The 27,500-nt window shown below is 38.8% G+C and overlaps 3 protein-coding genes across 3 annotated transcripts; 1 reads left to right on the top strand and 2 right to left on the bottom strand.

Moving 5' to 3' along the window:
- Positions 1–268: 268 nt before the first annotated feature.
- Positions 269–9,091, bottom strand: LOC108428737 (cytosolic carboxypeptidase 3). The gene is made up of 11 exons (XM_037543062.1): positions 8,971–9,091; positions 8,638–8,820; positions 8,362–8,479; positions 8,142–8,279; positions 7,047–7,826; positions 6,155–6,314; positions 5,890–6,016; positions 5,449–5,549; positions 5,252–5,342; positions 5,061–5,122; positions 269–361 (listed from the first exon to the last, which is right to left on the bottom strand). Exons 1-11 carry the CDS (start codon positions 9,089–9,091, stop codon positions 269–271), a joined length of 1,974 nt encoding a protein of 657 aa, XP_037398959.1.
- Positions 9,092–10,836: 1,745 nt separating this feature from the next.
- On the top strand, positions 10,837–16,536 carry LOC119264426 (cilia- and flagella-associated protein 100-like). The gene is made up of 15 exons (XM_037543061.1): positions 10,837–10,918; positions 11,062–11,124; positions 11,204–11,298; positions 11,428–11,590; positions 11,700–11,767; positions 11,854–12,017; positions 12,136–12,216; positions 12,534–12,721; positions 13,153–13,213; positions 13,342–13,429; positions 13,670–13,821; positions 13,966–14,101; positions 15,112–15,314; positions 16,077–16,170; positions 16,412–16,536. The coding sequence occupies exons 1-15, from the start codon at positions 10,837–10,839 to the stop codon at positions 16,520–16,522; spliced, it is 1,749 nt and encodes a 582-aa protein (XP_037398958.1). The 3' UTR covers positions 16,523–16,536.
- metap2b (methionyl aminopeptidase 2b) lies at positions 16,152–22,381 on the bottom strand. The gene is made up of 11 exons (XM_017700072.2): positions 22,228–22,381; positions 20,106–20,207; positions 19,879–19,938; positions 19,638–19,740; positions 19,291–19,452; positions 18,957–19,138; positions 18,763–18,857; positions 18,588–18,684; positions 18,382–18,485; positions 17,777–17,892; positions 16,152–17,643 (listed from the first exon to the last, which is right to left on the bottom strand). The coding sequence occupies exons 1-11, from the start codon at positions 22,379–22,381 to the stop codon at positions 17,391–17,393; spliced, it is 1,428 nt and encodes a 475-aa protein (XP_017555561.1). The 3' UTR covers positions 16,152–17,390.
- Positions 22,382–27,500: the final 5,119 nt, after the last annotated feature.

The following is a 27,500-nucleotide window of genomic DNA, read 5'->3' as shown; positions in this document are numbered from 1 at the left end:
ACACTGAACTGGAGAGAGTCTGCCAGTAGTCTTGTCTATTGGAGCCAGGTGAGGGAGGCCTGGTAGTTTTATGGGTTTGAAGAGGTGGTCTTTAGAATTAGAGGTACACTGAAAAGCAGACACATGCTGAGTGCAGGGCAGAGTGGAGCCCTGCAGAGACCTGGAGTCAAAATCTGAAGACACATCCATATGAGCAAAAATTATTGGCAGTAACACAAAGAGGGATACAAACTCAACTAGAAAACAGCATTAAACAGTGAGATTAATGCTAATCTGTGCCATCACCATTAAGGAGCTGTCCAGAACTGTGCTGCAGCCTGCTCCTCACATACTCAGCCATGAGATGCTGCACATACTCCGACTACACCAGAAAACACACACAATTAACAAGAGTTGATATAGGAATCATCAGCAGCTACTGCTAAGAGTATCTCAGTGGGATGATGCTACCTTTGAGGTCAGAGCTGATCTTTCTCTGCCAAAGACCAGGTACAAGACAGAGACCTGAAGATAGGAATGACTGACTTAGGAAAGATAATACTTTCTGTATTACATTTAAAATATTTCACTGAAGCTTTACTCTAAGCCTTGGCAAAGGCATGCACACTTACTGGTGTCTCATTACCAGAAGAGACACCTTTCTTTTTCTGTTTGGTCCTATGATGTTCGCGCTCTGACACAACAGGTGGTCTCTTCATCTGAAATACAAATTCACTCATAATTTCTAATGGGTTTTTCTACCTGTTTAGTGATCTCCAGGTACATTCTGGGTCAGTGCAAAGGCCTCTTGCTGGGCTACACTTTCTTTTTAATAGAGGATCTCTACTGAGATTTCTGTGTAGTTCTGTGTAGGCTTAATCTCTATCTGGGATACCAACCACCTGTCTCTTTCAGTATCCTTAATCATTTAGTACAGTAACCTCACATGAAAATACATAGAGCTAAGATACTGCCTGTGGCAAAATTAATGGGGAAATCCAGATATTTTTCAAAATTTCTGCATACTTCAGTGTTTGAGATGTAAACAGGGCAATTCAAAGAGGTTTAATAAGAAATAGAGAAAATTAGCAATTCCGATTTCTTTACAGTGGTGGTGATGGGAACCGGAGGCTGCAATATCTACAACAAAAATACAGACATTTTATTTACTATCCAAAACAACTAGTGGATTTACCCTGTCTTCTACATTTTTAATATGTAATGCTAAAAATGGTAAGACAATGGGAAACTTGAAATTAAAAAATGTGGTTTAGGCCCAACACTGATCTGAAAACTATTAATAAAACAATAAAACAGACAGTATATTCATAGCCATTTTGTGTAATAATGTTATGTGATGTAGTTTTAAGAGGCATTCAATACTTTAGATGTCCAATTAGCACAGTTGTGAACAATTCCTACTTGGTACATTTCTTCAGAATGAAGCAATTCACATCAAACCATTCAAACGGTCTTTGTCTTAACAACTTACATTCCTTTTATGCAGAAATTTAGAACAACTAGTGGACTTGCTTATTGAATGCATATATAATCCAATAATAATTTGTCCACAATAGGTTACTAATGACACTTAACTTTTACCACAGCTTATGAAAGTAAGAGGGAAAGAGATTATACCAGTATATCACTTGAATGTTTCTCCCTGTCCCTGTACAGCCTTGAATCATTTCTCTCTTTTCTGGATTTAAGTAATTTTCTCTGCAACATAAGGAAAAAAAGTGCAAAAAGTGAATAGATGTTCTTAAGCCTGTTTGTCCTATTCCTTCCAAATATGTTCCTCATACCATTTCTTCTGAATGTTTTTGTTTCTGTTTGAAACCAACTTTCTTCCCAGTTTAGTTACTGTCAGTTCCACAGTTAAGTCTTTCCCTATCATATGACATCTGCAATAGCTACCATTGCACTAAGTGACTGGGAAGAAGGAGGGCTATCCTATCCAGCCAAATGGAGGATGGCCAATTATGCTCTCCTGGACTCCCTGGCAGGGATGGCGGTGGTACACCTGACAGTACAGCTAATGCTTAGACGTTTGAATCATTTAAAAGCCCCTGAGTGTGCCTTTTTACTTTTTTTGTAATTATAATCAGTTATCCATGTACTTGTCTCTTCTGCAGTACAAACAGGGCTATGAAGAATGGCATATCCTCTGAAATGCATATAAAGCCTTACAGGTCTGTGTGAATGACCTAACCACTGCCTGAACACATACTGACACGCAGCATTCTTTACAATGAGAAAACATATCTGAATAACCACAAATACAGAATTACCTGCCAACTGCACAGTGCCTATAACAATATTCTTCACCCTCTTGGAAGTTTTTATGTTTTATTATAATTGAGCTTTGAGTTACAATTAATTCATTTTTTACACCGTTCAGCAGAAACAGACTCTTTAATGTCAAAGTGAAAGCTTATCTCTGCAAAGTGATTTAAATAAATTGCAGATGTACAGTGGTGTGAAACAGTGTTTGCCCCCTTCCTGATTTCTTATTCTTTTGCACACTTAAATGTTTCAGATCACCAAACAAATTCAAATATTAGACAAAGATAACACAAGTAAACACAAAATGCAGTTTATAAATGAAGGTCTTTATTATTGAGGGAAAAAGAAATCCAAACCTACAGGTTTGAAAAGGTGTGAAAAGGTGATTGCAACTGCAATCAAGCTTTTGCGATAACTGGCAATGAGTCATTTACAGCGCTGTAGAGGAATTTTGGCCCACTCATCTTCACAGAATTGTCGTAATTCAGCCAGATTGGAGGGTTTCCGAGCATGAACCGCCTTTTTAAGGTCATGCCACAGTATCTCAATCGGATTCAGGTCAGGACTTTGACTAGGCCACCACAAAGTCTTAATTTTGTTTTTCTTAAGCCATTCAGAGGTGGACTTGCTGGTGTGTTTTGGATCATTGTCAAAAGTCTTAGGGATTATCAAGATGTTTCCTGGCAAAACTGAGATGAGCCTTTATGTTCTTTTTGCTCAGCAGTGGTGTTCGTCTTGGAAATCTGTCATGCAGGCCATTTTTGCCTAGTCTCTTTCTTATGGTGGCATCATGAACACTGACCTTAACTGAGGCAAGTGAGGCCTGCAGTTCTTTGGATGTTGTTGTGGGGTCTTTTGTGACCTCTTTTATGAGTCACCACTGCTCTCTTGGGGTAATTTTGGTCAGCCGGCTACTCCTGAGAAGGATCACCACTGTTCCATGTTTTTGCCATTTGTGGATAATGGCTCTCAGTGTGGTTCACTGGAGTACCAAAGCTGTAGAAATGGCTTTATAACCTTTTCCAGACTGATAGATCTCAATTACTTTGTTTCAAATTTGTTCCTGAATTTCTTTGGATCACAGCATGACATCTAGCTTTTGAGGATCTTTTGGTCTACTTCACTTTGTCAGGCAGGTCCTATATAAGTGATTTCTTGATTGAGAACAGGTGTGGCAGTAATCAGGCATGGGTGTGGCTAGGGAAATTTTCCACCTTCGTTTATAAACTGCATTTTGTGTTTACTTGTGTTATCTTTGTGTAGTATTTAAATTTGTTTGGTGATCTGAAACATTTAGGTGTGACAAACATGCAAAAGAATAAGAAATCAGGAAGGGGCAAACACTTTTTCACACCACTGCAAAACACAAAGAATATGATTGCATAAATGTTCACTCCGTTTAATATGACTCTCCTGAAGTATAAACAGTAGTATACACTCACCGGCCACTTTATTAGGTATATCAGGATATTAGGTATCAGGAGTAATATTAGGTATCAGGTGTAATATTAGATAACCTCCCTCATGCCTTCAATGTTTGACCCTGCCATTATACAGCATTTCTTATGTAAACTGGTCTGCCTCACCATACTCATAACCTGCCCTCAGTCTGCTATGCTCCTTCATGTGACCTCCCATATACTGCCTTGTCTTTTTGTTTGTATTATTGTGCTCTTGTTGTCTGTGTTAAGTGTGTTATCTATGTACTTTGAATTGTAAGCGTCTTTGGATCCTTGATAAAGCGCTATATAAAAATAAAGAATTATTATTATTACCTGTTCAACTGCTTGTTAACACAAATAGCCAATCAGCCAATCACAAGGCCGCAACTCAATGCATTTATGCATGTAGAGGTGATCAAGACAACTTGCTGAAGTGCAGACCGAGCATCAGATTGGGGAAAAAGGGTGATTTAAATGACTTTGAACGTGGCATGGCTGTTGGTGCCAGACAGGCTTTTCACACGCAGCCATCTCTAGGGTTTACAGAGAATGGTCTGAAAAAGAGAAAATATCCAGTGAGCGGTCAGTTGTGTGGACGAAAATGCCTTATTGATGTGAGAGGCCAGAGGAGAATGGGCAGACTGGTTGGAAATGATAGAAAGGCAACAGTAACTCAAATAACCAACCAAAATATCTGAGGAATGTTTCCAACACCTTGTTGAAAGTCTGCCACGAAGAATAAAGGCTGTTCTGAAGGCAAAAGGGGTCCAACCTTTTACTAGCAAGGTGTACCTTCTAAAGTGGCCTGTGAGTGTAAATACACCTTTGTCTGAAAGCAACTATGTTATAAGCTGACTAAAAAGCAGAAGTCAAGAGACAGATGCAAGAACATATTCCCTGGATATCAGTTTTGCAAAGAGGAATGATCCCTGATAGGGACAGGGATCCATGCAGACTCTAGACTGTGATAGCTGCCAAAGGTGCAACTACTAAGTACTGACTTGACAGAGGTGAATGCTTATGCAATCAGATACTTTGTGTTTTATATTTGTCATTAATTTAATTCATTTTTTTTTAGATTTGTAATCATTTAAATCAAATTGCAGTTGTCAATTTGACATGAAAGACTGTGTCTGTTTATCAGTGTAAAAAAACACATTCTCTTCACTGTGATTCAGTGTTACATAATAATAAAACCTCCTCATGAAAACCTCCAAACAGTGAATACGCTTATTATACACTTAACACACAGTAGTATTTTGAGGCTAGAGGAAAATGTGTTCAATATTTAATTGCAAAAATGGCCAATTAGAAAACACAGACAAGTATACATATAAACACACCACACACAACCTCAGCAAGGTTCTGGGGACGGTCTCGTGATCTGTCAGAATCTGAGGAATTGGATCCTGTGGGGCTGAAAGTAAATTACAAATGACCTTGATGAAAACAAATATCAACTTTTTAACATCTTACAGCTTTAGCTTACTTTTAATTCAAAGAAGCTCACCTTCCAATGGTATGAGAGGTGTCCATATTCTTATTTTTGGCATCATGATCACTGAGGGTGGAGTCTGCAAGCACAGGGATGTCCCCCCTCAACATTCCCTGCAACTCTCTTATGCACATGTTATACTGAAGGAGCCAGATATGGTACAGCTTTATACTTCTATATATTTATTACTAAACAAAGCAAGTTAAAAACACATTCTCAAACAAACTAAACCCCACAAATGCACACCTTTGTCCCGACTGGGTCACAGTAGTCCAGAAGAGTGTCACAGAAGTGAGTCCCCAATATCTCTAGATCCCGTGTGTTAAAGTGTGTCCCCTTCCTTTGACCTTACAAAGCAATACAACGTGACTGTAAAATACAGACTGAAAGATTACTGTTTTGTTTACCCCTTAAATACATTGTAATTTCCTGGCCACTACTATGTCCATTTTGTAGTAAATGACATAGAAAATATCAAAGGACAACAAAGTATATTTTATTATTTTCCTATCATCAACAAATAGAGTTCTGATAGTTTTGATTCTGGCAGTTTAAAGGTCAATATGATATGATTGCTAGATTGCAAATGGCCCAAGGGATGTAGAAACAGTTGGTGGAAACACATATGCCATGCAAAAATCATTTTTAAGCCTAAGTAAAACTTTAAAAATAAGTGAGACAACTGACCAACTGTGGAACCACCGAAGGAAATCTCCAGAGTAAAGCTGTTCAGAACGCCTAGTCTCCAGAGGGCCACTCGGCCAGTGCCCTTTTTTCTGCGCTGCACTTTGAACGTACAGCTCTGGAAAGAGAACTACAGACACAGCATAAACACTTAAGTAAACCCTAAAAATGTAAACAAAACACATTACTTAGGATTGTGTAAGTAGCATTAATTGCGTATATAAAACCCAACAGTGTGGGGAAGCTTTCAATAAAAGCTCTCTAGTACCATATCAGGACAGTTCTTGTGAAACATGAGTGGGAAGACTCTCTCGAGTGGCAGCCTCAAGCCCTGCCGGGGGCCCTCGCATCCATATATGAAGACATTGGTTTTGCGACTGTGTCCATGCAGGTCACAGTACAGCAGCACTTTACGTTCCTCACACAGCCTCAAAAAAAAAAAAAATTAATTTACACAATTTTCCTTGACCTCATATGTAGCTGATATGGATTGTAAGAACGTATGTTATCCTATTATCTATAAAAAATGTTCAAAAGTATGAGGCATAGCTAAAAACAGTAGTAAAAACCCATTTCCAATTCAAAATGGGCATATATTTTCCCAAAGGTTTAAACATTTGATATGTTGTCTTTGAAGCATTTTCAATTAAATATAGGGTATACATGATTTGTACATGACTGTATTTTGTTTTTATTTAAATTTTTCATAGCATCCCAACATTTTTGGAAATGGGGTAGTAGAAGTCTGAGTTTTGTCTGTACTTTTCTCAGTTTTTATAGTCAGCATTATATCATACATTGACAAACTGTTTAAACAAGTCAATTTATCATTATTTAACTATTCGGCATGGTTTCGGGCAATCATGTAATGACTCAGGCATGCACTTAACATATTAGTTTTGTGAGCCATTAACTTCCATTATTTATTTGCTACATTAGCCTTGTGGCTCCAGTGCAAAACTAACAAAGAAGCTACCAGAAGAAGATACCAAACACATCTTGGTTGATCGACTCCAAGTGGGGTACCAAAATTCAGAGTCCAAAACTATTCAGAGACATACAGTGTCACTTATGACAGACATTTTCAGTTGCCCTTTGGTCTACATAATACAGTAAGAAAAGCACTATTTCAGAGAACTGTTTTGTGTAGTAATTTTTACCTTTTCACCAGCTGCTGTGTAGCGCACACTGAGGGGAAGGAGTCTCTGAGGACTGATCTGTAGTTACGGTTAAGGTCTCTGCCTGAAAGTGAGCAGCGATAGTTTCCTACTATCACCCCGTCAGGGTTCAGCATGGGCAGCAGCTTGAACACAAACATGTCTCTGAGTAGTACTGCATCAGGTGACTCGCCCAGCAGAAAGTCCAGAATGCCCTTCATCACCCAGGAGCTGTTTGTCTCCCCAGGGTGGATCCGGGCTGACAGCACCACGGCTGGTTTTACTGGTGCCTCCTTTTCTTTGTTTGGGTTGGTGATGGTCACCACTGGGACCAGGTTCCCTGCCAATGAGCGACACAATATCCGTACCTTACAGAATCGTGAACATCTGGGGTTGCATTCAATGTCTGACAAGTGGCTCCACAGTTTTGTGTAGGTGTAAGGGTAGCAGTGAGCAAAGTAGCAGACGTCCCGGTCAAAGGGAAAGAGCAGGATCCAGGACAGAGAGTAGCAGGGTTTCCCCAAATGGACACGGCCATTGCAATAATAGGACACGTCTTGGCCGACCCGATGCCATCCCACACCCAGGGATCGGGCCTTTTGCTCTGAATAGAGTAGTGGCTTCTGGCCCTGCTCATACAAGCTGCTTGATTTGAGGAAGTTAGTGATGGTGAAACGGTAGCAAACACCAGATCGCATGTTCTTTACCTGGAAGTAGAACCACTGGGTGTCCTTCACAGTATAGAGGTCAGTCCTTAGAGTCAGCTCATAGTCAAATTCACTTCTGTGGTAACCAGAAAAAAACAGGCACCACTTCAAATAAGAATATCTTTTTAATGGTTTAAAAACTAGTTTATTAGTGGCTGTTAATTAGGACATAAACACCTTAAAAATCATTAATAAACACCCAAATGGAAACAGTGACTTATTATAATTGATGAATATGAATATCTGATGAAGCTGACGGGAATAATGCTGACCAGCAAGATCTGAGGTTTAACAGCAGAGATGAATGTGAGCTCACTATTTGGCAAGCAACAGGTCACTGTTGCCCTTTTAATTTATACGTTAGAACTACTTATTATTTACTTATTCTTACACTTTGTATGCCTTCAGTAGATTACCACTCTCAAATCGTCCTTCAAACAGCAGAGTGGTGTCATCAGGCCCAGTGAGAGACACTGATGCCTGACTCAGAGAGCACAGCTTTCCCTTAACGTGAGACCCTGAGAAATAACGCAGACCTGCCACAAATACAAACACATTTACAAGGAGGTAAAATGACTATAATATGTTGTTTTTTTGTTGATTTTTCATGGTTCTTTTCACCTTGCTGTGTATCATACACCAGTGTTCCCTCTTGTCCCTCAGAGTTTCCTGAACATTTGCTAGTTTTCACAGGCAAAGACAGAGGTTCTGGAGAGGCTGGTGCCCAGTCTAAAATGAGACATCAGTTCTCATCACACATGTTATACTGTATATACGCTGTTAATATATATATATTTTTTATGTTCAGTAAATGCACAAGCAAAAAAAGACTGAATTTCTCATCTGTTGATTATTACGTAGCAACCATGAATGTTTCAATGTCTTACCAATATGATGTATTTCCTCTGGGATGACCTCGCATTCTTGAGGCCAGCGAGGCAGAACCTGAGCACTGTTACCTGTTACACCAAACAGGTCTCGAGGTTCACACAGCTGAGGCAAAACTCGACCTGAATGATATTCAAACATCACTTGAGTGGTTTTTGGTAATGTAGGCACTCCAAGAAATTCTGTTCAAAAGGAAGTTATAGTACAAATACAGTATTCACCCTTTGAAACTCTTACATATACCCATTCATCTCCTGTTTTTTAGTGTTTGGAAATGAACCAGTCACAGCCTTTAACTGTTTGTTTTGGTTTTTCTATATGTGTGGTTTCACCTTCAGGACTGTTGGCTGAGACCTGCTCACTCACTGCTGCTTTTTTCTTTAGATACTGGTCTTTCTCCTTGGCTGAGTGGCAGAGGAAGGATGGGGGTGATGGCTGGTTGTTATTCCTCATTGCGTTTTTCCTTATTGTGATCTACTGGCGATATAACAGTTTGCAAGACAGTGAGAAAGATTCCATTTAAGCTAAGTGCTACAGGGTAAACCCATTCTACTGACATAAGCATGATCAAATAGCACTTTCTTACAGGGGATGTCTGCGCATTTCAACTATTAAAAATGAAAAAAGTAGAGTGGTTTGATATGAAATGGTGCATTATGTAGATAAAATAGATAAAATTATTGACTCTGATTTCTTTACAGTGGTGATGATAGCTTTTGAAAAATGTGTTTTAGGCCAAAAGCTTATCTCGAGACCAACGTAAACCGATGTCTCAGGCATCAGGCAACATATTTGTAACCATTTCCATGTAATAACTTTATGTGGGGGAGCTTTCAGAAGCATTTCGGATGTCTGGTTTCTAAACGTACCACTGTGAACCATTCTTACATAATGAGTTTCTCTGGAGCAGCATATTTCACCTCAAGCCACTCTGAATGACTCTGCACCTCTCACACTGAGCATCCTTTTCAGAGTGAGGGCTATTTCACTAAGATAGCTAGCTAGATATTAGGTCAAATACTCCTGTGACGGATAACGATAGCTAGATATTTATCTAGCTAATAATATTAATATGATTATATATTAATATTCTAATTAATATTAATATTCTAGGATTATCCGTGTTAAAGTTAAGTTGTTACCCCGTGATTCTTTTCATACGGTATACATCTGTCTGTATCGTATGCTTGGGATGTCCCCAAGTAAAGTTGAAAGACCAAAGCAGTCGTTTTATACTTTTCATGGCTGGTGTTTGCCATCAAGCGGACTTGTTTAGATTTTGGATGTTTTTTTTTGCACGGTGGCGCGGTGGATAGCGCTGTCGCCTCACAGCGAGGAGGGCCTGGGCTCGATTCCCCGACCGGGTGACCAGAGTCCTCTCTGTGTGGTGTTTACATGTTCTCCCCGGGTCTGCGTGGGTTTCCTCCGGGTTCTCCGGTTTCCTCCCACAGTCCAGAGACATGCAGTCAGGACAATTGGACATGCTAAATTGCCCCTGGGTGTGAGTGTGTGAGTGACTGTCTGTGTGTGTCTGTCTGCGCTGCGATGGACTGGCGACCTGTCCAGGGTGTATCCTGCCTTCCGCCCGAGCCCCGGGGGGGCTCCAGCGCCCCCCCGCGACCCTGACGGAGAAGCGGCTTGGAGAATGAATGAATGTTTTTTTAGTCACATCAACGTTTCACATTAACGTTACTCATCTAACCGAAGTCGTAACGCTATCGTGCCCAGATTCACATCTTTTTTGCTAGCTAACCTAGCTGCCTAGCCTATCTGAGCAGCGCACATATCGTGTCTTTGTGTTTGCGATTTCGTAAAAACTCATCAACTTTGTTATTATTTTTACCCGTCAGTAAACTTCATCCGGCGCATTGCAGCTGGCAGGGAGCGGGTAAGCACTTCTTTACCCTCTACGATGTATTCGCATGCAGCGCTACTCCAAGCGACCTGTGGGTGGCGCTGCTGCTACTCTGTTGCTATGCTCGGAGGGTTGACGCTGTGTTTACATTCGAAAGCTACGGAACTCCTGTCAGTTGGTGTCGCTTTAGCTACGTTTTAGTACCGGGAGTCTTGGCTGTATATTAAATGCTCAGGACAATGGAAGAACTGAGCACAGACAAACACAGGTCCAGGTAATCTTAATTTCATCTCTGAAAAATGGGTCAAAGTAAAAAAAAAAAGTAGCAAAACGATTTACAGAAATGTCCTCTATTACCGTCCATCACAGCCAGACGACTGTTAGCGACGGTCACTACACCTTAAAATTGCCTTCCATCAAGAAAGGTGAGAGAGAGAGAGAGAGAGAGAGAGAGAGAGAGAGAGAGAGAGACGTGTACACTGCGTTGATAAAATATTGAGATTTAAGTTGAACAAAGCTCTGCCTTTATCATAAAAAGATCCATCAGCTGACCATATTTTTTAATCAGGTACCACAGAAGAGGATGCTAAATCATCACCTGATGTCTGGCTTAAGGCAAGAAACAACTCAGGTAGGTTAATACATAGTTATATATATTATCTTGACTCTTATTTATAATGTATTAGATTTATTTATCTTAGCATTTATAGGTAAGGATGAGAGGAAACCCAAGAACCCATTTCTGCCTCCCACGGATGTTGAAATCTTTAAAAAGAGAGAGGAAGATGCACTCATTACTCAGCAAGTGTGTACAAAAAATTCCTTAACATCCCTTGTTCACTTTTACTGGAGAATTTTACTTTAATTGTTTCTAGTAGAGTTTGATCAGTGAATAGTGAGTGTGCGTCTTACCTGTTAAACCTGTAATTATCAGGAAAAGGCATTCCTTAGAAGCCTCCCCACACCCATGAAGACCACCTATCTGTCTCGCCTTCGGTGTCACTCCTCTCCTGTAAGGAGCGCAGTGGAGGACTCTGTTCTTGAAACAGAAAAATCTAGAAGGAACAGGACAATGCGGGCTGTTGTTGACAATAAAGGCAACAAGCACTAGCTATACGTCTATCTTCCTAAAGTGATATTTACGTCTCATACAGTGGGGCATTTCTGATGAATCTCAAGAATGTCTTCTTTCCATTGAAGGTGTAGGTCAACATCAGAAAGAAAAGAGCATTAGAGATTATCTGATAAAGAAGAGAGAGGCTTTCTTGCTTCAGGTAAATGTATTATGGATGTCTGATTAACACTGTGAGCTTGTCTGTGAATATGAACTGTATTTTTGATGTGATTGTTATCTCCACAGTATTCTCTGTCAGTGAAGAGGGAAACTATTCACAAGCTTAAAAAAGAGATGGATACAGAGCAATACAGGATTAATCTTTATGAAAAGCAGCTGCAAGAGGATGAAGTAGCCTTTGAACAGTTTATTAATGAGATTGATCAGAACTCAGCAGAGGCTGTCAATCTGTAAGTGCTCATCATTATGACCTTTCATTTTGTGAGTGGTTCTCTGAAACGAACTTAAGGTTCTTTTGTAGCTTATTTGATGCAATTGCTTTATAGTAAACTCTTCATTAAATTCCAGAGCTGAAAAGGAAACCATGCTGAAAATGGAAAAAACAGCAGAGATAAAAAAAGTAACAGCACAAATGAGGAAAATAAAAAGGTAAAAAAAAAACAAACAAAAAAAAAACACTGTACTATCACAAACTGAGTTTTCTACAATAGCAGAAAAATGAATTAAAGATACTTTGCTAAAGCACTGCCATGTGTTTGTTAGGGCTTCCTCAATTTATTTACTTCATACTCAATACATAAAACATCAATACAGTTTTGTCTTTGTTTAATTACTTTTGGTACTATTTGTTGTAATACATGTTATTCATGTGGAACTGAAAAGACACATTTGAAGCAAGTAAATTCAATGCATCCGTTTTTTAAGTATAATTATTGAATCTAATTTACATTCTGCTTTGTTTTCAGTGAAATTTCAAAGTACCAAGAGACACTGACGAAGTACCAAACATGCAAGAACTTTCTGATGGATGTAGCCCCTCCACAGTGGCGTGAGGAGCAAAGTCAGAAAAGAGAACAGAAACGAGAAGCCAAGAGGAAAGAAAGGATGAAGGAAATGGAGCTTAACCCCACTTTTCTTTCTCCCAATATTGAAGGTAAATTTGAGAAAAAGATTTTTCTTGTGTGGTAAAGATAATGGATTGTTTACCTGAACCCTGGATGCAGAGCTGTTTACAGTTATAAGTGGTATAAACAGTTGATTAGGGACACTGATTCACCCAAGAGGGCTCCACAAGTGAGTTGTATGTTTTTTGTTTGTTTTATATACACCATTTAGTAGATTTTAAGTATTCTGTATATAATTGTTTGTCTTTTTGTCTTTATTCTTTATGTATTTTTCTCCTGATCAAAATGAACAGAGAATATTCATTATTTTTCATTTTTGTATACACCATAATAATTGGGGTAGATGCTTTTAAGGGTCCCCAAATTTTCAGAAATGACCTTGATTAGATGGCAGACCTTTATTCAACACAGTAGTTGGATTTAGCACACAAATTGTATTTTTCTTGTTTTGTTGCTGCAGGTACTGGACAATGTGATCTGAGAATAGGAAAAGCTATACAAGCAAGGAGGCTTAGCACACGGTAATGTGGCCCATAAGATAAGAAGATATGAGAATTTCTCTAGAACAGATTGCTGCACAAAGAGATGTGTTTGTGTCTGTGGCTAATCTTAAGCATAAAAATTGTTATCCTGACCAACATCGAGACAGCAGTAGAAAGCAAAGTGTCATCCAAGAGAGACGCAGTTCTACTGTTTCAGTGGAAAATGAGGACTTTGAGTCGTCTGACAGTGATGAGGTCCGTCAGTTATCTGACGTTTTAGATTTATTTGAATATGCCATGAGAACACCCACCATTACCATGTTTTAAATAATATGTAATGACAAGATTTCTGACAATTTACTGCTAATTAGCAACTATTTACTGCTAACGATCTGAGATTAATAATGTTTTTAATTGTAATTGTCTTCTATTTGGCCTGAGAATCAACAAAGTATTAACATGCTTTAAGAGCTTATGTTTTTTGTGACCCTGTAGGAGCCAGCATTGTGCTTCTCTGACCCTAAGGAAATGCTGAGCATTCTGACAGAGCTGGAGGAACAGAACCTCTCCTATATCCAGAATTTCCAGGAGACAGAGGAAGCCATGGATGTGATTCGGAAAACTGCCCAGCACTCACAGGATAAAATGTAAGGGCAAGAGTTACAATTAGCTAGATTCTGATTTTTTAAAACATAAGCAATGTAAAATAATAATGTTATAAAATAATTTGTAATTATTTGACTTCTGCTTTTCAATAAAGTAAATGATATACATTTTCATGCTTTGACAAGGAACCATGAGATCCAACATCTGATCCAACAGATCGAGATCATGCAGGCCACCATCCAGAGAGAGCAGGAGAATGTTTTAGAGTTACAACTGAAGTCAAAGATCTTCTCATATGGAGAATACAGTGCAGACAAACAGGTCATTAAAGACTTTTGTAGGGTAGAACTTATTTAGAAGAGTATGCATCAGTGGCTCTTAACAGAGATCTCCACAAGTTTCAAAATTCTACATAATTAAATGATTAAGATGTAAACAAGAAGTTGTTCTAGCTGCAACTCAACATTAATGCCTATTTAATGGATTTAGAATTGGATGTCATAAAAGCCCATGGGTGTTATGTGTAGGTGTCCCAATACTTTTGTCCAGAAAGTGTATATACAGGGCCTCACCTAGTCCTTCTAGTCATGGATTTAATTGAAAAAAGTCATGTGAAAACTTCCATTAAAGTCATGGGAGTTTACAAAATCCTCCAAATCTACTTCAAGGACTTTTTAGTTATGAATTTTTTTAAGTGGGGACCTTATGCTCATTTTTTTTTCATTTATGCTCACTTTTGTACCGAACATCGAGGAAAACCCTAAGGATAATTTGCAATATGTATTCATATAAATAGTTGATAGTTACAGTATAATCAAACTATAATGCTGGTTTTACAAAAAATGAATTTCTCCACTAGTTTTGACTTTCTTGCCACCAGATTTTGAAAAAAAGCCCCCAAAGAAAATGAGTACTACAGATCTTGCTAAATATACAGTAGCTTCAGAGTGGAACACATACATTTTAAAATATTTTAATTGTATATCTACCCAAGAAAAATTATTTGAATTTGCTCTCAACTTTTTTATAGGAAAGTGGTAATTATTTGAAGATATATAAAAATAAATACATAAAAAAAATAAGAATAAAGATGTTATAGAACTCTTTTTTAGAACTATTTTTCATCATTTTCTTTGGTTAAGAGTAGACAGATGAAATAAAGTAAGAAAAAAAACAGGAAGGTATGCAGTGTATGATGTCCCCATGACTTACACACAGGCATTAAATACCTTCATCTAGCACACAAATCATTCCTGGTTCTAGTTATAGCGTTGATGCTGAGTAGTCATGTATGATTTTAATAACCTTTCTTTTCTGCCTGTTTTAATTAGGATAACATGCTTAAACTGCTGAACAAGAAAGTAAAGGAAGTATACATGGCTTGTCTTGGAGAACTGGACTGCAACATCAGTACTCTGCACATGCTGGCTTGTATTGAGAACAAGGTTGTGGATGTTCTGGAGCATCTAGAGACGATGCCTCCTGAAACAGTGGATTTTGTTCGATCATTGAGAGACAAAGAGAAAAGAACAAAGTAAGGAATAAACTCAGTTGGCATACCAACATAAAACTAGTGGATTCCATTATTTCTCAACATTTTTATGCTTATATTGAGTGGATTTCAAAGAGTTTTTTAAAAGCTTGAGCTCCTAAGACACAACCCACCTTAAACTATGACAGTAAAACCAACAGAAATCATGGAACTGTTTGAATAGTTTTATCTTGGGCTTTATGCAAAAGAGGTGCCTTTAGAGGCCCATGTGAACCTTATTTGAATATAATCATTGGAAACTGGAGCCTGTCCGTTTTTGAAAAGTGAGGCCTGCTAAACAGATTTTTTGTTAAAAATAATTTCTACCTAAGTGGTTAAAATGTAAATAAAGTTATTCAGTGATTTGACTGAAATGCTGTGCTCTTGAAAAACTCACAGTTCACAGGAGTGGTGACAGGAACCAGACATATGAAGCATTTAATGCCTATAATAGCTACATCACATATTACACTGAATGGCTACAAATACATTGCCTGATGCCTGAGATGTTGTATTACAGTAGTTGTTTGATCAGGTTTTGGCCTAAAATGTGTTTTTTTTTTTTTAAATCCATTCATGGTGGAGAAATATACATTTCTTTTTGAACTTTTGAGTAATCTAATTCTCCAGACTGTGCAAGTCTCAACTAAAATGATGTCTGAAACACATGAAGAATGAATTACAACAGACATTACTGTTTGAAATGTCAAATACTGCATAAACATCCCTAAATATGTGACAAAACAGAACCTACCTTTGTTACAGAATACGAGAAGAAAAGGCACGGCTAAAGAAACAGCATCAGGAGGAAAGGCTCAAACTGGCCATGGAACGGGCCACTTCAGACAGCAAAAAAAGGGTTTGTGTTTATTTATATAAATGAAGTTTTTACATAATTACTTCTGCATTCTCATTTGTAGTTAGAGTACCCTCCAGGAGACGCATTTGGTTGAAAACCATGGCATTTAACTCCATTAGTAAATCCACAGAAACTGCATTTATTGCTCAAAGTACTACTATCCTTCAAACATGAAAAACATTTTTTTAGGTTTTTAGATTTTGATCTTGACACTTCCATATATTTTTCATAATATTTCTAGATGGGAAGGAAACTCATCCCACGCTCAGAACCACTTGAAAGCAAGAAGAAAAATAAATTCTATGTGATGTCCACGAAGGAGCAAAAGGACCACCTCCATTTCTTTACTTGAGATCTAGCAGCTTTCAGAACATCCAGCTATGAAAGGTGCATTTAATAATTTAAGTTTCAAATGACTTGATATGTTGTTTCTGCTGAGAGATAACAGACCAGTTCAACTAATTTGTTTTAAGTAATAATTTCTTAAAAATTTTATTTGTAGTTAAAATAAAACACTACATTGTGCTTTATCCAGAGGTGTGACTGATTTCAGCTCAAAACACATACAAGGTTATTATGCATCAGCACCAGCTCTAGTCCAAGTGAGGAAAGCATTTTTCCCCTAAAGGCAGCAAAGCACAACCGCATGTTTAGGATGTATCTACACTGTTTTATTGGCTTATTCCTGTGATCAGGAATTAAAGCAATCCACTCTGTGCAGTGTCCTATGACTCTGCCCACTGGCTGAAAAGAGAATTTAAATTGAGGGTACAACTGAAAGCTGCAGAAGAATGAAGCTGTTCCTAATAAGAAGGAAAAGAAAAATATATATAAATCAGTGAACATGAACTTGTCTTAACCCTTCTAAATACTTTTTTGCATGGTGGTGTAGTAACACAGCTTGACCTCAGTACCCCCTGGGCTAATATGGTATTATATATGAATAGATGACCAACAAATTTTCAATATTTTACACTTAGTAATCTTGAGGGTGCTCAATAAGTGGAGAGTAAGAGCACACAGATGTTTGTCCTGAATTTTCCAAAAGCATACAGAAGGCCAACACCTAAGAGCTAAATTCACTCAGTCTTGCTGCCTGACACCCCCAAAAATACCACAAATATTCAAACTCAACAGGTACAGGCCAACCATTTAGGCCCCACCCAGCCCATCATAACACAAACGTGTCTGAGATTTCGAGAAATTGGTGAGCCCGAGCTCTAGTAATCATCGCCCCGGCTGACAACTTCCTTGCAGGTTGGCCTCAGTAGGATGGTGTGCTCAAACTGAGCGGTGTAGCAGCCTTTGGTGTCACAAAGAGGCGGGTAGGGGTCAATGATGCCCAGATCACACAGGTTCTTCAGCGCCATCAGGTACTTTGTTTCACCTAGACGATCTAGCCAGCGGCGGCAAAATGCAAGCGTGCCGAAATTCTCATTGACGACATTCAGCAGGTGCTTGGCCCTGGGGAGTCTGTGAGGGGAGTGTGAAAGGAAGCAAGCAAATACAGACATTATTGATCAAAACAGGCCTTTAATTTAGCAGTAATACATACACACTTAAATTACTGACTACTGTCTTTTGTTCTGCAGGCAAAAGGCCTTACCTGATTGGCACATGTCCAACTTCAAAGTTTTTCATGTAATGTGAGCACTCCATGTCATCATGTACCATGCCTTTTCCAGTACTTCCAAAAGTCTCAATGGCATACACCTCTCCTTCCTGCAACAGGGGAACAGCGAGACGTACACAAAATACCTTGAATATGTTGTGAATGAAAAAAGGTTTTGAAAACTTTGCACGCTTTTAAATTGTATGAGTTCCATTGCCTATTAGGAGTTTTGATAAGCACACGAAACTGACACAAAGCTTAAGGGCATGAAGGGTCCCAGTAAGCTTAACCACACCTAAGACATAAGTGACATGTTAGTATTTGATAGCCAAGTGTCACAGTAGTCCTGTAGAGATAAATTCTTTAGGCACACCCATCTGCAAATCTATAACTCAAGAGAGCACAACTAATTTTCATTCACCATTCTGAGTCTGCCTACAGAGCAAAGCTTAGTCTGGGACTACACAGATCTTTCAGTCTAGATAATCGCATAATTTAACCAAAGACTAATATTTAGAACACCAGCCACTTTAGTTAATCCCTTGCCACTTAAGAGTTATTGACGTGTGAAAATAACTGTAGTTGATAGTGGAACTAACCTCCATTTTGGTTGCTTCACCGCCTTTGACAATGGGCACAGTCTTGCCAGCATGTATTCTGTACTGTCCAATTGAGTGACCATTGAGATTCCGGATTGGCTTCACTACAGGGATTTATGGACATGTTACAAAGTATTAAAGGTGAAAAATATTTTTCTGTCTTATATTAGCAGTTAAACAACCTGGAGCACAGAAAATGAATATACCTTGATAAGTTTTTCCATCTAGCTCCACTTCATAAGACTCCATGACCTCCTGAATGGACTCCCCGATGTCACACAGACGGACGTCAATTCCTGCACACTGACACACAAAATCGTAATAAATGTAAATAAAAAGCCAACAAGCTCAAGTATATATGTCTTTTATTGACACTTCTACCTTAATTCCAGTATTTGTGGCATCTTTAACAGCTTCCAGCAGTTTATCATACTTTGGGTTAAAGGTGACAGTGAAGGCACAGTCAATGATTCTACCTGTAAGGAAAGCCATCAAATTAAAAGAAAAATGGCAGAGCAAAAACAGCAAAATAAGTAAATTCACTGTGCAGCATTCCTTGTTTGTAAGCCACAAACCATTAATATGTGTGCCAAAGTCAATCTTGCAGACATCATCGTACTGGAGCACTGTGGGGTCCCCAGCGTTGGGGGTGTAGTGCGCAGCACAGTGGTTGAGTGAGCAGCCAGTAGGGAAAGCAAGACCAGCATTCAGACCATTTTCTTTGATTAACTTCCTAGAGCAGTCCTCAAGCTTCTCACTGAAAGGGTAAAAACCAAGTATGCATAAAGGCAGGGGTGATAATTAAGGTTAAATCACTTAAAAAAAAAAAAAAAAAAAAAAAAAAAAAAAAAAGTATAAAATTCTGCAAGTGATTCAAAGCATACAGATGTGAAATGAAACGCCACTCACCAGATCTCAATCATAGTCAGGCCTGGTTTAATCCAGCTCATGACATATTTCCTGACTTGCCGATGTGCTTCTGCTGCCTGCCTGAAGTCATTCCACATCTCCTCACTGGCCTGGTCCAACACGCGCTTCTCCTCACTGCTCGTTCTCCATGCAGCACTGCGGCTGAGAGGGGCACAAGGCCAAGAGACCATGAGCACCAGAGTAATGTTAGATTCTAATTGTTAGCAAATCATTCAGAAAATACAATGAGACAGCTAGTGGGTGAGCAAATCATAGACGAGCACAAACAGCAGTTTATTTGTGCGGCTCTTCAGTTAGAATGAGTGATGCACTGATGTGGCCTGTACCCGTCTTGTAAAGTTGGGTATTCACATTCTTGTCCCTTGGGGAAAACTCCACTTGTATAAAGTTCAAAGATAGGAATTGATGGAGGATCTGTCTGCATTTTGGCTGGGGAAAAAAACAAAACATAACAAAACAAAAAAAAACAAAACAAAAACTAAGGTGAATAAGGGTTGGCTGGATATTTACCTTGTTTAACATGAGCAATGCGTATATATATTAAAAGATGCCAGATCAGTAACTCACGTCCTTTCTTTTTCTTCTTCTTTTTCTTCTTCTTTCCAGCAGAATCTCCTTCCTCACCGTCTGTCAAAAAGTAGAAGATTGATTTGAAGAGTTCAACTCCACAACTGCAGACTATTAACTAGACTTGTGATATAAAAACAGCACATGAACCTATGAAAAATGTATGCAGAGTTAGCAATCACAGCACAACAATTATTGGTCATCACAAGAGGGACAAATAGACAGACCATCCTCGCCATCGTCATCCTTTTCTTGGTCATCCAGGGCATGCAGCTCCAATTGTTTAGTCACTTTATTGATTTCAGATTCTCCTTCTCCATCATTGCTCCCTAATGACAAATCACAAAAGACATCTCTGTGATGGATTCCTCATATTTCTGGTTAAATTCTTAATTTCATGCAGAGTCATTAGGTGTATGTGCATATGCTGATGAGGCGAGTCATTATCTGAAGCAGTTGGAGATGATGCAAGTTTATATTCTATAATTAAGCAGTGAACCTAAGAGGTAAAGTTAACGCTTTGATGTTTCAATTAAGGGAGCTGGGAACTAAAAGGTGTGCGTGTTTTTGAGGGTTATTACAAACAGCTCAAGCTAGGTTTAATGACCAACGCTGCTTATCTGGCTCGTCACTATTCTGATGTAGAGCCATAATCAATACTAAAGTGTGTTATTGAATGATTCATGCTGGGACCTCAACAGTTTAAATTTTTTTTTACAACTCTGTGTTAGTTACTGCTGCTTATGTATTATATATACAATCCATAACCAGCTCAGTTGGTAAAACCACAACAATCTCAGATAATTTATGCCCTTTCAGTCCAGTGCTCAAATAGAGCCAACAAATGTCAATTTTACAGCTCCTTTTTGTATGTCTATAAACATTATTCCAGAACTGTTCTATTTCAGGGGCTGCATTACAAGATTAAAGGAACAGTTCTCCAAAACTTTTAATTACATAATCTACATAATGCTAAATAGCATAATTACATAATGCTAAATAACTTAACACAAGATCCTGGAACTTTGCTTCTTTACCTTAGCGATGAATCTATAATGTTAATGTAGTTATATAGAGCAATGGAAGTCTGTCACCCAAAATTAACACAACTGGAATTGCTGTAGGTTGGAACAGGCAGATTTTTGCTCCAATTCTGCAATCAGACAGTTTATTGTTTTTATTTTGGCTGATCTGGCTTGAAATTTTGCAATGTAAATAATGTGGGCTTGGTAAGTCCACATGTCCCAGACTTGTATGTTTGTGTGCATGTTACAAAGCAAATAATGCAACTATGATGCAACTTCGGTTAACAAGAAGTACAGGAAATGTGCTGGTATGTTTTTCTTGTGTTTATTTAGCCCAAACATGAGCTTCAGATCTGAAAAAAAATTAGTTTTGTATTGTATTGTATTAGTTTAGTTCAAACACAAAACCCAAAGTAGACAAATAAAGACGCCAAATCTGTTTTGGCTGATGAATTACGTCTGGATTAAGGCGATCAATCTGATTTTTTTAAGTGACTCAATCCTTTGAGATTTTCTTATGAAATATTAATGTAAAAAATAGAGGGTGCCACACTCTGAGCTCTGTAACACGCATGTCGATTACAAAACACTAGCGTCATTTGTTTTTTGACTATAAAGCCCTAATCCCAGGCCTTTTTAAAGTCAAGTTTAGCACATACTCCAGTTGATTCTCGACGAAACGTGCTCTACCTCTCCTTCCAGCGTTTTGTAAGTCAGCGTTGAGACGGACACTTCGTTCCCCTGAAATAACAGCGTGATTTTTTTTAAACTACCAAAACGTTAGGAATCGTAAATTAACACGCGGTGGTAAAAAAGAAAGAAAAAGGAGACACCATTAGTTCAGCAGCATGCCTGGCTTTATAGAGTGAGGCCTACAGCCCAGCTCTAGCACACCGGCAGCGCTGTGGACAAGCTAGCCTAGCGAGCTAGTCATATTCACATAACGCAGGCACCGAAGCGAGTTAGGTTAGCTTAGCACACGCGGTTCCGCCGACCCGAGTTAGACCGCAGGCTGAACTAAGCTGGTTAGGACTAGGACGCACGGCGTCTCTACTTAGGTTTAAACAGATGTAATGACATTCCAGGTCAGCTCGTGCTGTTTGTTAGTTTCACGGGAGAAAAAAGAAATTGGCGTTGGCTTCCAAAGCCAATTTTCCCGTTCCACCTTAAATAGTGCAGCAGTTACATCCTGGTGCCTGAGACGCCAGAGTGTAACTGCGGAGCATTTAAGGTGGAACGGGAAAATTCGACTAAGAAGCTAACATAAGCTTCGTCGCAAGAGCTGCCTCACTCACCGACGCGCCTCTGTGACTCAGTGAGTTACCTGCGCCCGCCGCTTTGCCCTTCTTCTTCTTTTTCTTCTTCTTTTTCGAAGCCTCCTCCACAGGTTCCGCTCTGTCTTTCGGGTCGTGCGTGTCTCCGTTCTGGAGGATCTCCACTTTCGGAGTTCCCTGCTCCGTCAACTCCTCGTCCGCCATGATTGAGCAGCAGGGCCGCCCCGGAGCCGAAGTACAGCCTTGTGGGAAATATGTGCCCAAATTAGCAGAGTGGCTTTTTTGTCGCCACACCACAACATGCAGCCGCAGCACAGCCCATTCTGGCACCCTGCGACAGGAACGTTTAGCAGAAGACTGCTTTACTGGTTAAAGTTGGGCTAACATGTCAGATGACATCGTTGTTCTTGTTAGCACGAGCTCTCTATATCTTCAGTAACTGAAGATGACAGGGTTGTACTTCTTTTCATTTGGGTAATGGCTGCATTTAAGTCCAGCTTCATGTGTTGAGGACAGGCACAGGCTTACAAGCGTTATTTTCCAACAGCTCATTAAAGAGCCAATTAAGTATTCATTTCTGATAAGTGTATTCATTTATCTAACGAAGAAATTCAGAGTGCTTTAATGTGAAATGGTTCATTTAAGCAATAGAACAGGGGACGGAGTGTGTTTTGGTGTTCTCTCGAAATAACATTACGCGTCATTTGCCCTTATAGCCACACAGATATCAGACCGTCCTGGGCCGATTCTGGCTTACCTCCGCGAGTGTTGGGTGAGTTCCAGATGGATATTAGGCAAATGGGCCAGATGCTGGACAGCTGTGTATGGTTCTAACTCATATCTACTTTTAAGGACCAATTCTGGCATAAATGTTGAGGCCCAACAGTTTGGGTAATGGAAGAGGGCCACACCTTAATACTCTGACAGACCAATGCTCGTTGATTTACATCTCAGTACTTTTGGCCCAAGTCTGGCATGTCATAAGTGGCCCAGTGCCGAAGTTACAGAAAACAGCCGACGCTCGCCGTAAGGGTTAAATCCCTCATTTAATGTTTCTTAATGTTTGTTAAAACAAACCATTTCTCGTTGATTACAGATCGTGCAGTTGTGGAGTTCTTGCCTCATTATTCAGTTTCTAAAGTTAAAGCCTCTGTTCCAGATCAGCTGTTATTGGGGTTCTGCGACTGCTTACAGTGGAACACCTTCCAAAGTGACAGAGCTCATTGAGTCTGCAGGGGGGACTGTAGGAAATACTGATAGTGGTGTTGCTCCAGATTGTCAGGTAGTTAAAGCGATTTGTTTTACAGTTTAACACAAAAAAGTCAGTTAAAGAAGTAAATGATAGCTGAATGCTTTTCCTGTTTCCTCAGGCATCAGAAAGTGGACAGATTTTGACCGATGTAGAATTTTAGGAATGTTTATAAATGGTAAGTTTTTACTTTAGAACAAATATTTTGAAAACTTTTATTATTATTATTATTGTTATTATTTTTTTATCACTGAATAACTCATTATTTACTATTTGAAATACATTTTAGAACAATAAATCACCTCAAACTTTATTTTTTATATGTTAATATAGGTTATGTAATTAACAAAAACATACATTGCTTGTTTTATCTTGTGTGTTCAGTAGCCATTGTGTGTTTGCTTTTGTGCATCAGTATGGTTTCTTCTTTGAAAATGTTCATAATTGTGATAACATAATATAGAATATAATCATGCATTTAAAATCATTAGTGATACAGCAGATTATCCAGTTTTGTATTTGTGTACAAAAAACCCCATTAGTAATTATTGCATACAGAATAAGAAAACGTAGCTGCAAATTGCAAAACAGTGTCACACACACAGTTGGCTTGATCTCAGGAATGTATGTATTTTACAAAGACATACTGAATGGGTTGACACCTGTGTTTTAGGGACATACACGACTGTTTTCATTCCACAGACTGTTTATAATATTATAATTATAAAGTATATTTTAGATCAGCGATGACAAAAATGTCTGAAAAATTATACTTCATAATTATACATCATACTTTATAATATTATAATTATAAAGTGTAATTTCAGATATTTTTTGTCATCGCTGATCTAAAATAAAATATCTGAGATTTACATTCTACAACCCCAATTCCAATGAAGTTGGGATGTTGTGTAAAACATAAATAAAAACAGAATACGATGATTTGTAAATCCTTTTCAACTTATTTTCAATTGAATACACTACAAAGACAAGATATTCAATGTACAAACAGATCAACTTTATTGTTTTTTGAAAATATTCATTTTGAATTTGATGCCTGCAACACGTTCCAAAGAAGTTGGGACAGGGGCAACAAAAGACTGGGAAAGTTGAGGAATGCTCAAAAAACACCTGTTTGGAACATTCCACAGGTGAACAGGTTAACTGGAAACAGGTGAGTGTCATGTTTGGGTATAAAGGGAGCATCCCTGAAAGGCTCAGTCATTCACAATCAAGGATGGGGTGAGGTTCACCACTTTGTGACCAACTGCGTGAGCAAATAGTCCAACAGTTTAAGAACAACGTTTCTCAATGTGCAATTGCAAGAAATTTAGGGATTTCATCATCTACAGTCCATAATATCATCAAAAGATTCAGAGAATCTAGACGAATCTCTGCAAGTAAGCGGCAAGGCAGAAAACCAACATTGAATGCCTGTGACCTTCGACCCCTCAGGCGGTACTGTATTAAAAACCGACATGATTCTGTAATGGATATTATCACATGGGCTCAGGAACACTTCAGAAAACCACTGTCAGTGAACACAGTTCGTCGCTCCATCTACAAGTGCAAGTTAAAACTCTGCCATGCAAAGCGAAAGCCATATATCAACAACACCCAGAAACGCCGCCAGCTTCTCTAGGCCTGAGCTCATCTGAGATGGACTGACACAAAGTGGAAAAGTGTCCTGTGGTCTGACGAGTCCACACTTCAAATTGTTTTCATGTATCAAATTGTCCTCCGGGCCACAGAGGAAAAGGACTGTCCGGATTGTTATCAGCGCAAAGTTCAAAAGCCAGCATATCTGATGGTATGGGGGTGTGTTAGTGTCCATGGCATGGGTAACTTGCACATCTGTGAAGGCACCATTAATGCTGAAAGGTACATACAGGTTTTGGAGCAACATCTGCTGCCATCCAAACAAACGTCTATTTCAGGGACGTCCTGCTTATTTCAGCAAGACAATGCCAACCCACATTCTGCACGTGTTACAACAGCGTGGCTTCGTAGTAAAAGAGTGCAGGTACTAGACTGGCCTGCCTGCAGTCCAGACCTGTCTCCCATTGAAAATGTGTGGCGCATTATGAAGCACGAAATACGACAACGAAGACCCATTGAGCAACTGAAGTTGTACATCAAGCAAGAATGGGAAAGAATTCCACATATAAAGCTTCAACAATTAGTGTCCTCAGTTCCCAAACGCTTATTGAGTGTTGTTAAAAGGAAAGGTGGTGTAACACCGTGGTAAACATGCCCCTGTCCCAACTTCTTTGGAACGTGTTTCAGGCATCAAATTCAAAATGAGTGAATATTTGCAAAAAACAATAAGGTTTATCCTTTTGAACATTAAATATCTTGTCTTTGTAGTGTATTCAATTGAACATAGCTTGAAAAGGATTTGCAAATCATTGTATTCTGTTTTTATTTATGTTTTACACAATGTCCCAACTTCATTGGAATTGGGGTTGTACAATCACATTTTAAACCCACTGAAAGTGCTCCAAGGAAGATTTTCACAAAGGTGAAACTTTGTGTTTTTATTAATTTAACCAAAATCAGCATGGAGTTTTCATTCTGTTTTCATTTCATTCTTTAATGGCTTTTGTCAACTCCTGTCAATTATTAGGAAGAAATATTACTAATATTTTGCATATTCTGCAAAAAATGAGTGTGGCATCCTGCAGGGCCACTTCTGGGCCAGCGACAAAGGTGGGTAGTCAGGAGTAACTATGTGCCATATATGAGCCAGTTCTGATTTGTTCCACAGCCTTTAAACTTACACACATTACAGTGCATGGGCCAGAGTGGGACAGATCCCTTGGTTCTACTCACTTTACAGTATGTGGGCTACATCTGGACCCCATCTGTTAGTTCTACTTACTTTATAGTATATGGGCCAGAGCTGGGCCACATCCATTAGTTATACTAATTTTGTAATGTGTGGGCCTCATCTGGGCCGCATCCACTACTTCTCATTTTATAGTATATGGGCCAGATCTGGGCCGGGGACCCAGCCAGAATTGGGCCAGATAAATTTTGCTAACTGGGCATAACACACAACCTCGAGTGTTCTATTGCTATTATACATCATTTAAACAAATAAAGTAATACATAAATAAATTGAGCTGTGAACATGTCATTTAATGTGTTTTAATGTTAGCGATTAGTTCTTTAAGCAGCACACATAGTACACGTAAACTTACATATACTAAAACTATCCAAAACCACCCGTGAACCTACACGTGTCTTCTGAGATTTTATAAGTAATGTCAATGATGGTAAAATAGTGGTAAATTGAAGAAAATATCATTTCTTTGGGGACATTTTTGTGTTTTAACATCCTGCATGTATCTCGCTGTCATGAATGGATTTTTACATTTGTCTGTTTAAAGCAACAACTATTGTAAAACGATGTTTCAAACATCAGGCAGAGCGTTCATGTACATTTCATGTAGTAACTTTCTCTGAGGGATCTTTTCAAGCCATTAAATTCTTCAGACACCTGGTTCCTATCACCACACACACACACACACACACACACACACACACACACACACACACACACACATACACACACACACACAGCTTATCCTATCAACCTATCTACACCACTGTAAAAAAAAAATCTGTATTAGTAAGTTTCTCTAGAACAGGGCATTTTACATCAAACCTCTCTGAATGACTTTTTGTTTTACATTTGAATGATACAATGGTAATTTAATAGAAAATTTCCTTTCCATTTTAAGGTTCACTCTACAGTGTTGATACTTAAGCATTGAATTTCATGAGTAAAAACCTACAACTCTCACACAAAGACAGAGTGACAGCTGTATGGAATGGAAAGCGCGAGGCCTTTTTAAATCACTATCGATGCAGAACAGCCCTGTTTTGTTTATGCTGCATTCCATGTATACATTACATTTACACACTTATATGCATATGCATATTTGCTGTTTGTATTAAATGTACTTTGACAGGTTAAGATGCATGTAAGCTTGGACTCATATGGAGATAATCCTCCGTTACATCTGCCTTGCAGACAAATGCATTGCAGTCACTGTACAGCATTTATAA

Source organism: Pygocentrus nattereri, chromosome 11 (assembly GCF_015220715.1).
Source record: "Pygocentrus nattereri isolate fPygNat1 chromosome 11, fPygNat1.pri, whole genome shotgun sequence".
Classification (NCBI taxonomy): Eukaryota; Metazoa; Chordata; class Actinopteri; order Characiformes; family Serrasalmidae; genus Pygocentrus; species Pygocentrus nattereri.
This window is presented reverse-complemented; position numbering and strand designations above follow the sequence as displayed.

Coding starts and splice junctions, on each gene's coding strand:
- LOC119264426 (XM_037543061.1), top strand. CDS start 10,837: ATGTCCTCTATTACCGTCCATCACAGCCAGACGACTGTTAGCGACGGT. Junction 12,217..12,533: donor CAAATGAGGAAAATAAAAAG/GTAAAAAAAAAA, acceptor CTTTGTTTTCAG/TGAAATTTCAAAGTACCAAG. Junction 15,315..16,076: donor GACAAAGAGAAAAGAACAAA/GTAAGGAATAAA, acceptor CCTTTGTTACAG/AATACGAGAAGAAAAGGCAC.
- LOC108428737 (XM_037543062.1), bottom strand. CDS start 9,091: ATGAGGAATAACAACCAGCCATCACCCCCATCCTTCCTCTGCCACTCA. Junction 6,017..6,154: donor ACAAGAACTGTCCTGATATG/GTACTAGAGAGC, acceptor CTGTGTCTGTAG/TTCTCTTTCCAGAGCTGTAC. Junction 5,550..5,889: donor CTTCGGTGGTTCCACAGTTG/GTCAGTTGTCTC, acceptor TTGCTTTGTAAG/GTCAAAGGAAGGGGACACAC.
- metap2b (XM_017700072.2), bottom strand. CDS start 22,381: ATGGCGGACGAGGAGTTGACGGAGCAGGGAACTCCGAAAGTGGAGATC. Junction 19,741..19,878: donor GAAGAAGAAAAAGAAAGGAC/GTGAGTTACTGA, acceptor TTTTTTCCCCAG/CCAAAATGCAGACAGATCCT. Junction 18,858..18,956: donor CTTTGGCACACATATTAATG/GTTTGTGGCTTA, acceptor CTTTCCTTACAG/GTAGAATCATTGACTGTGCC.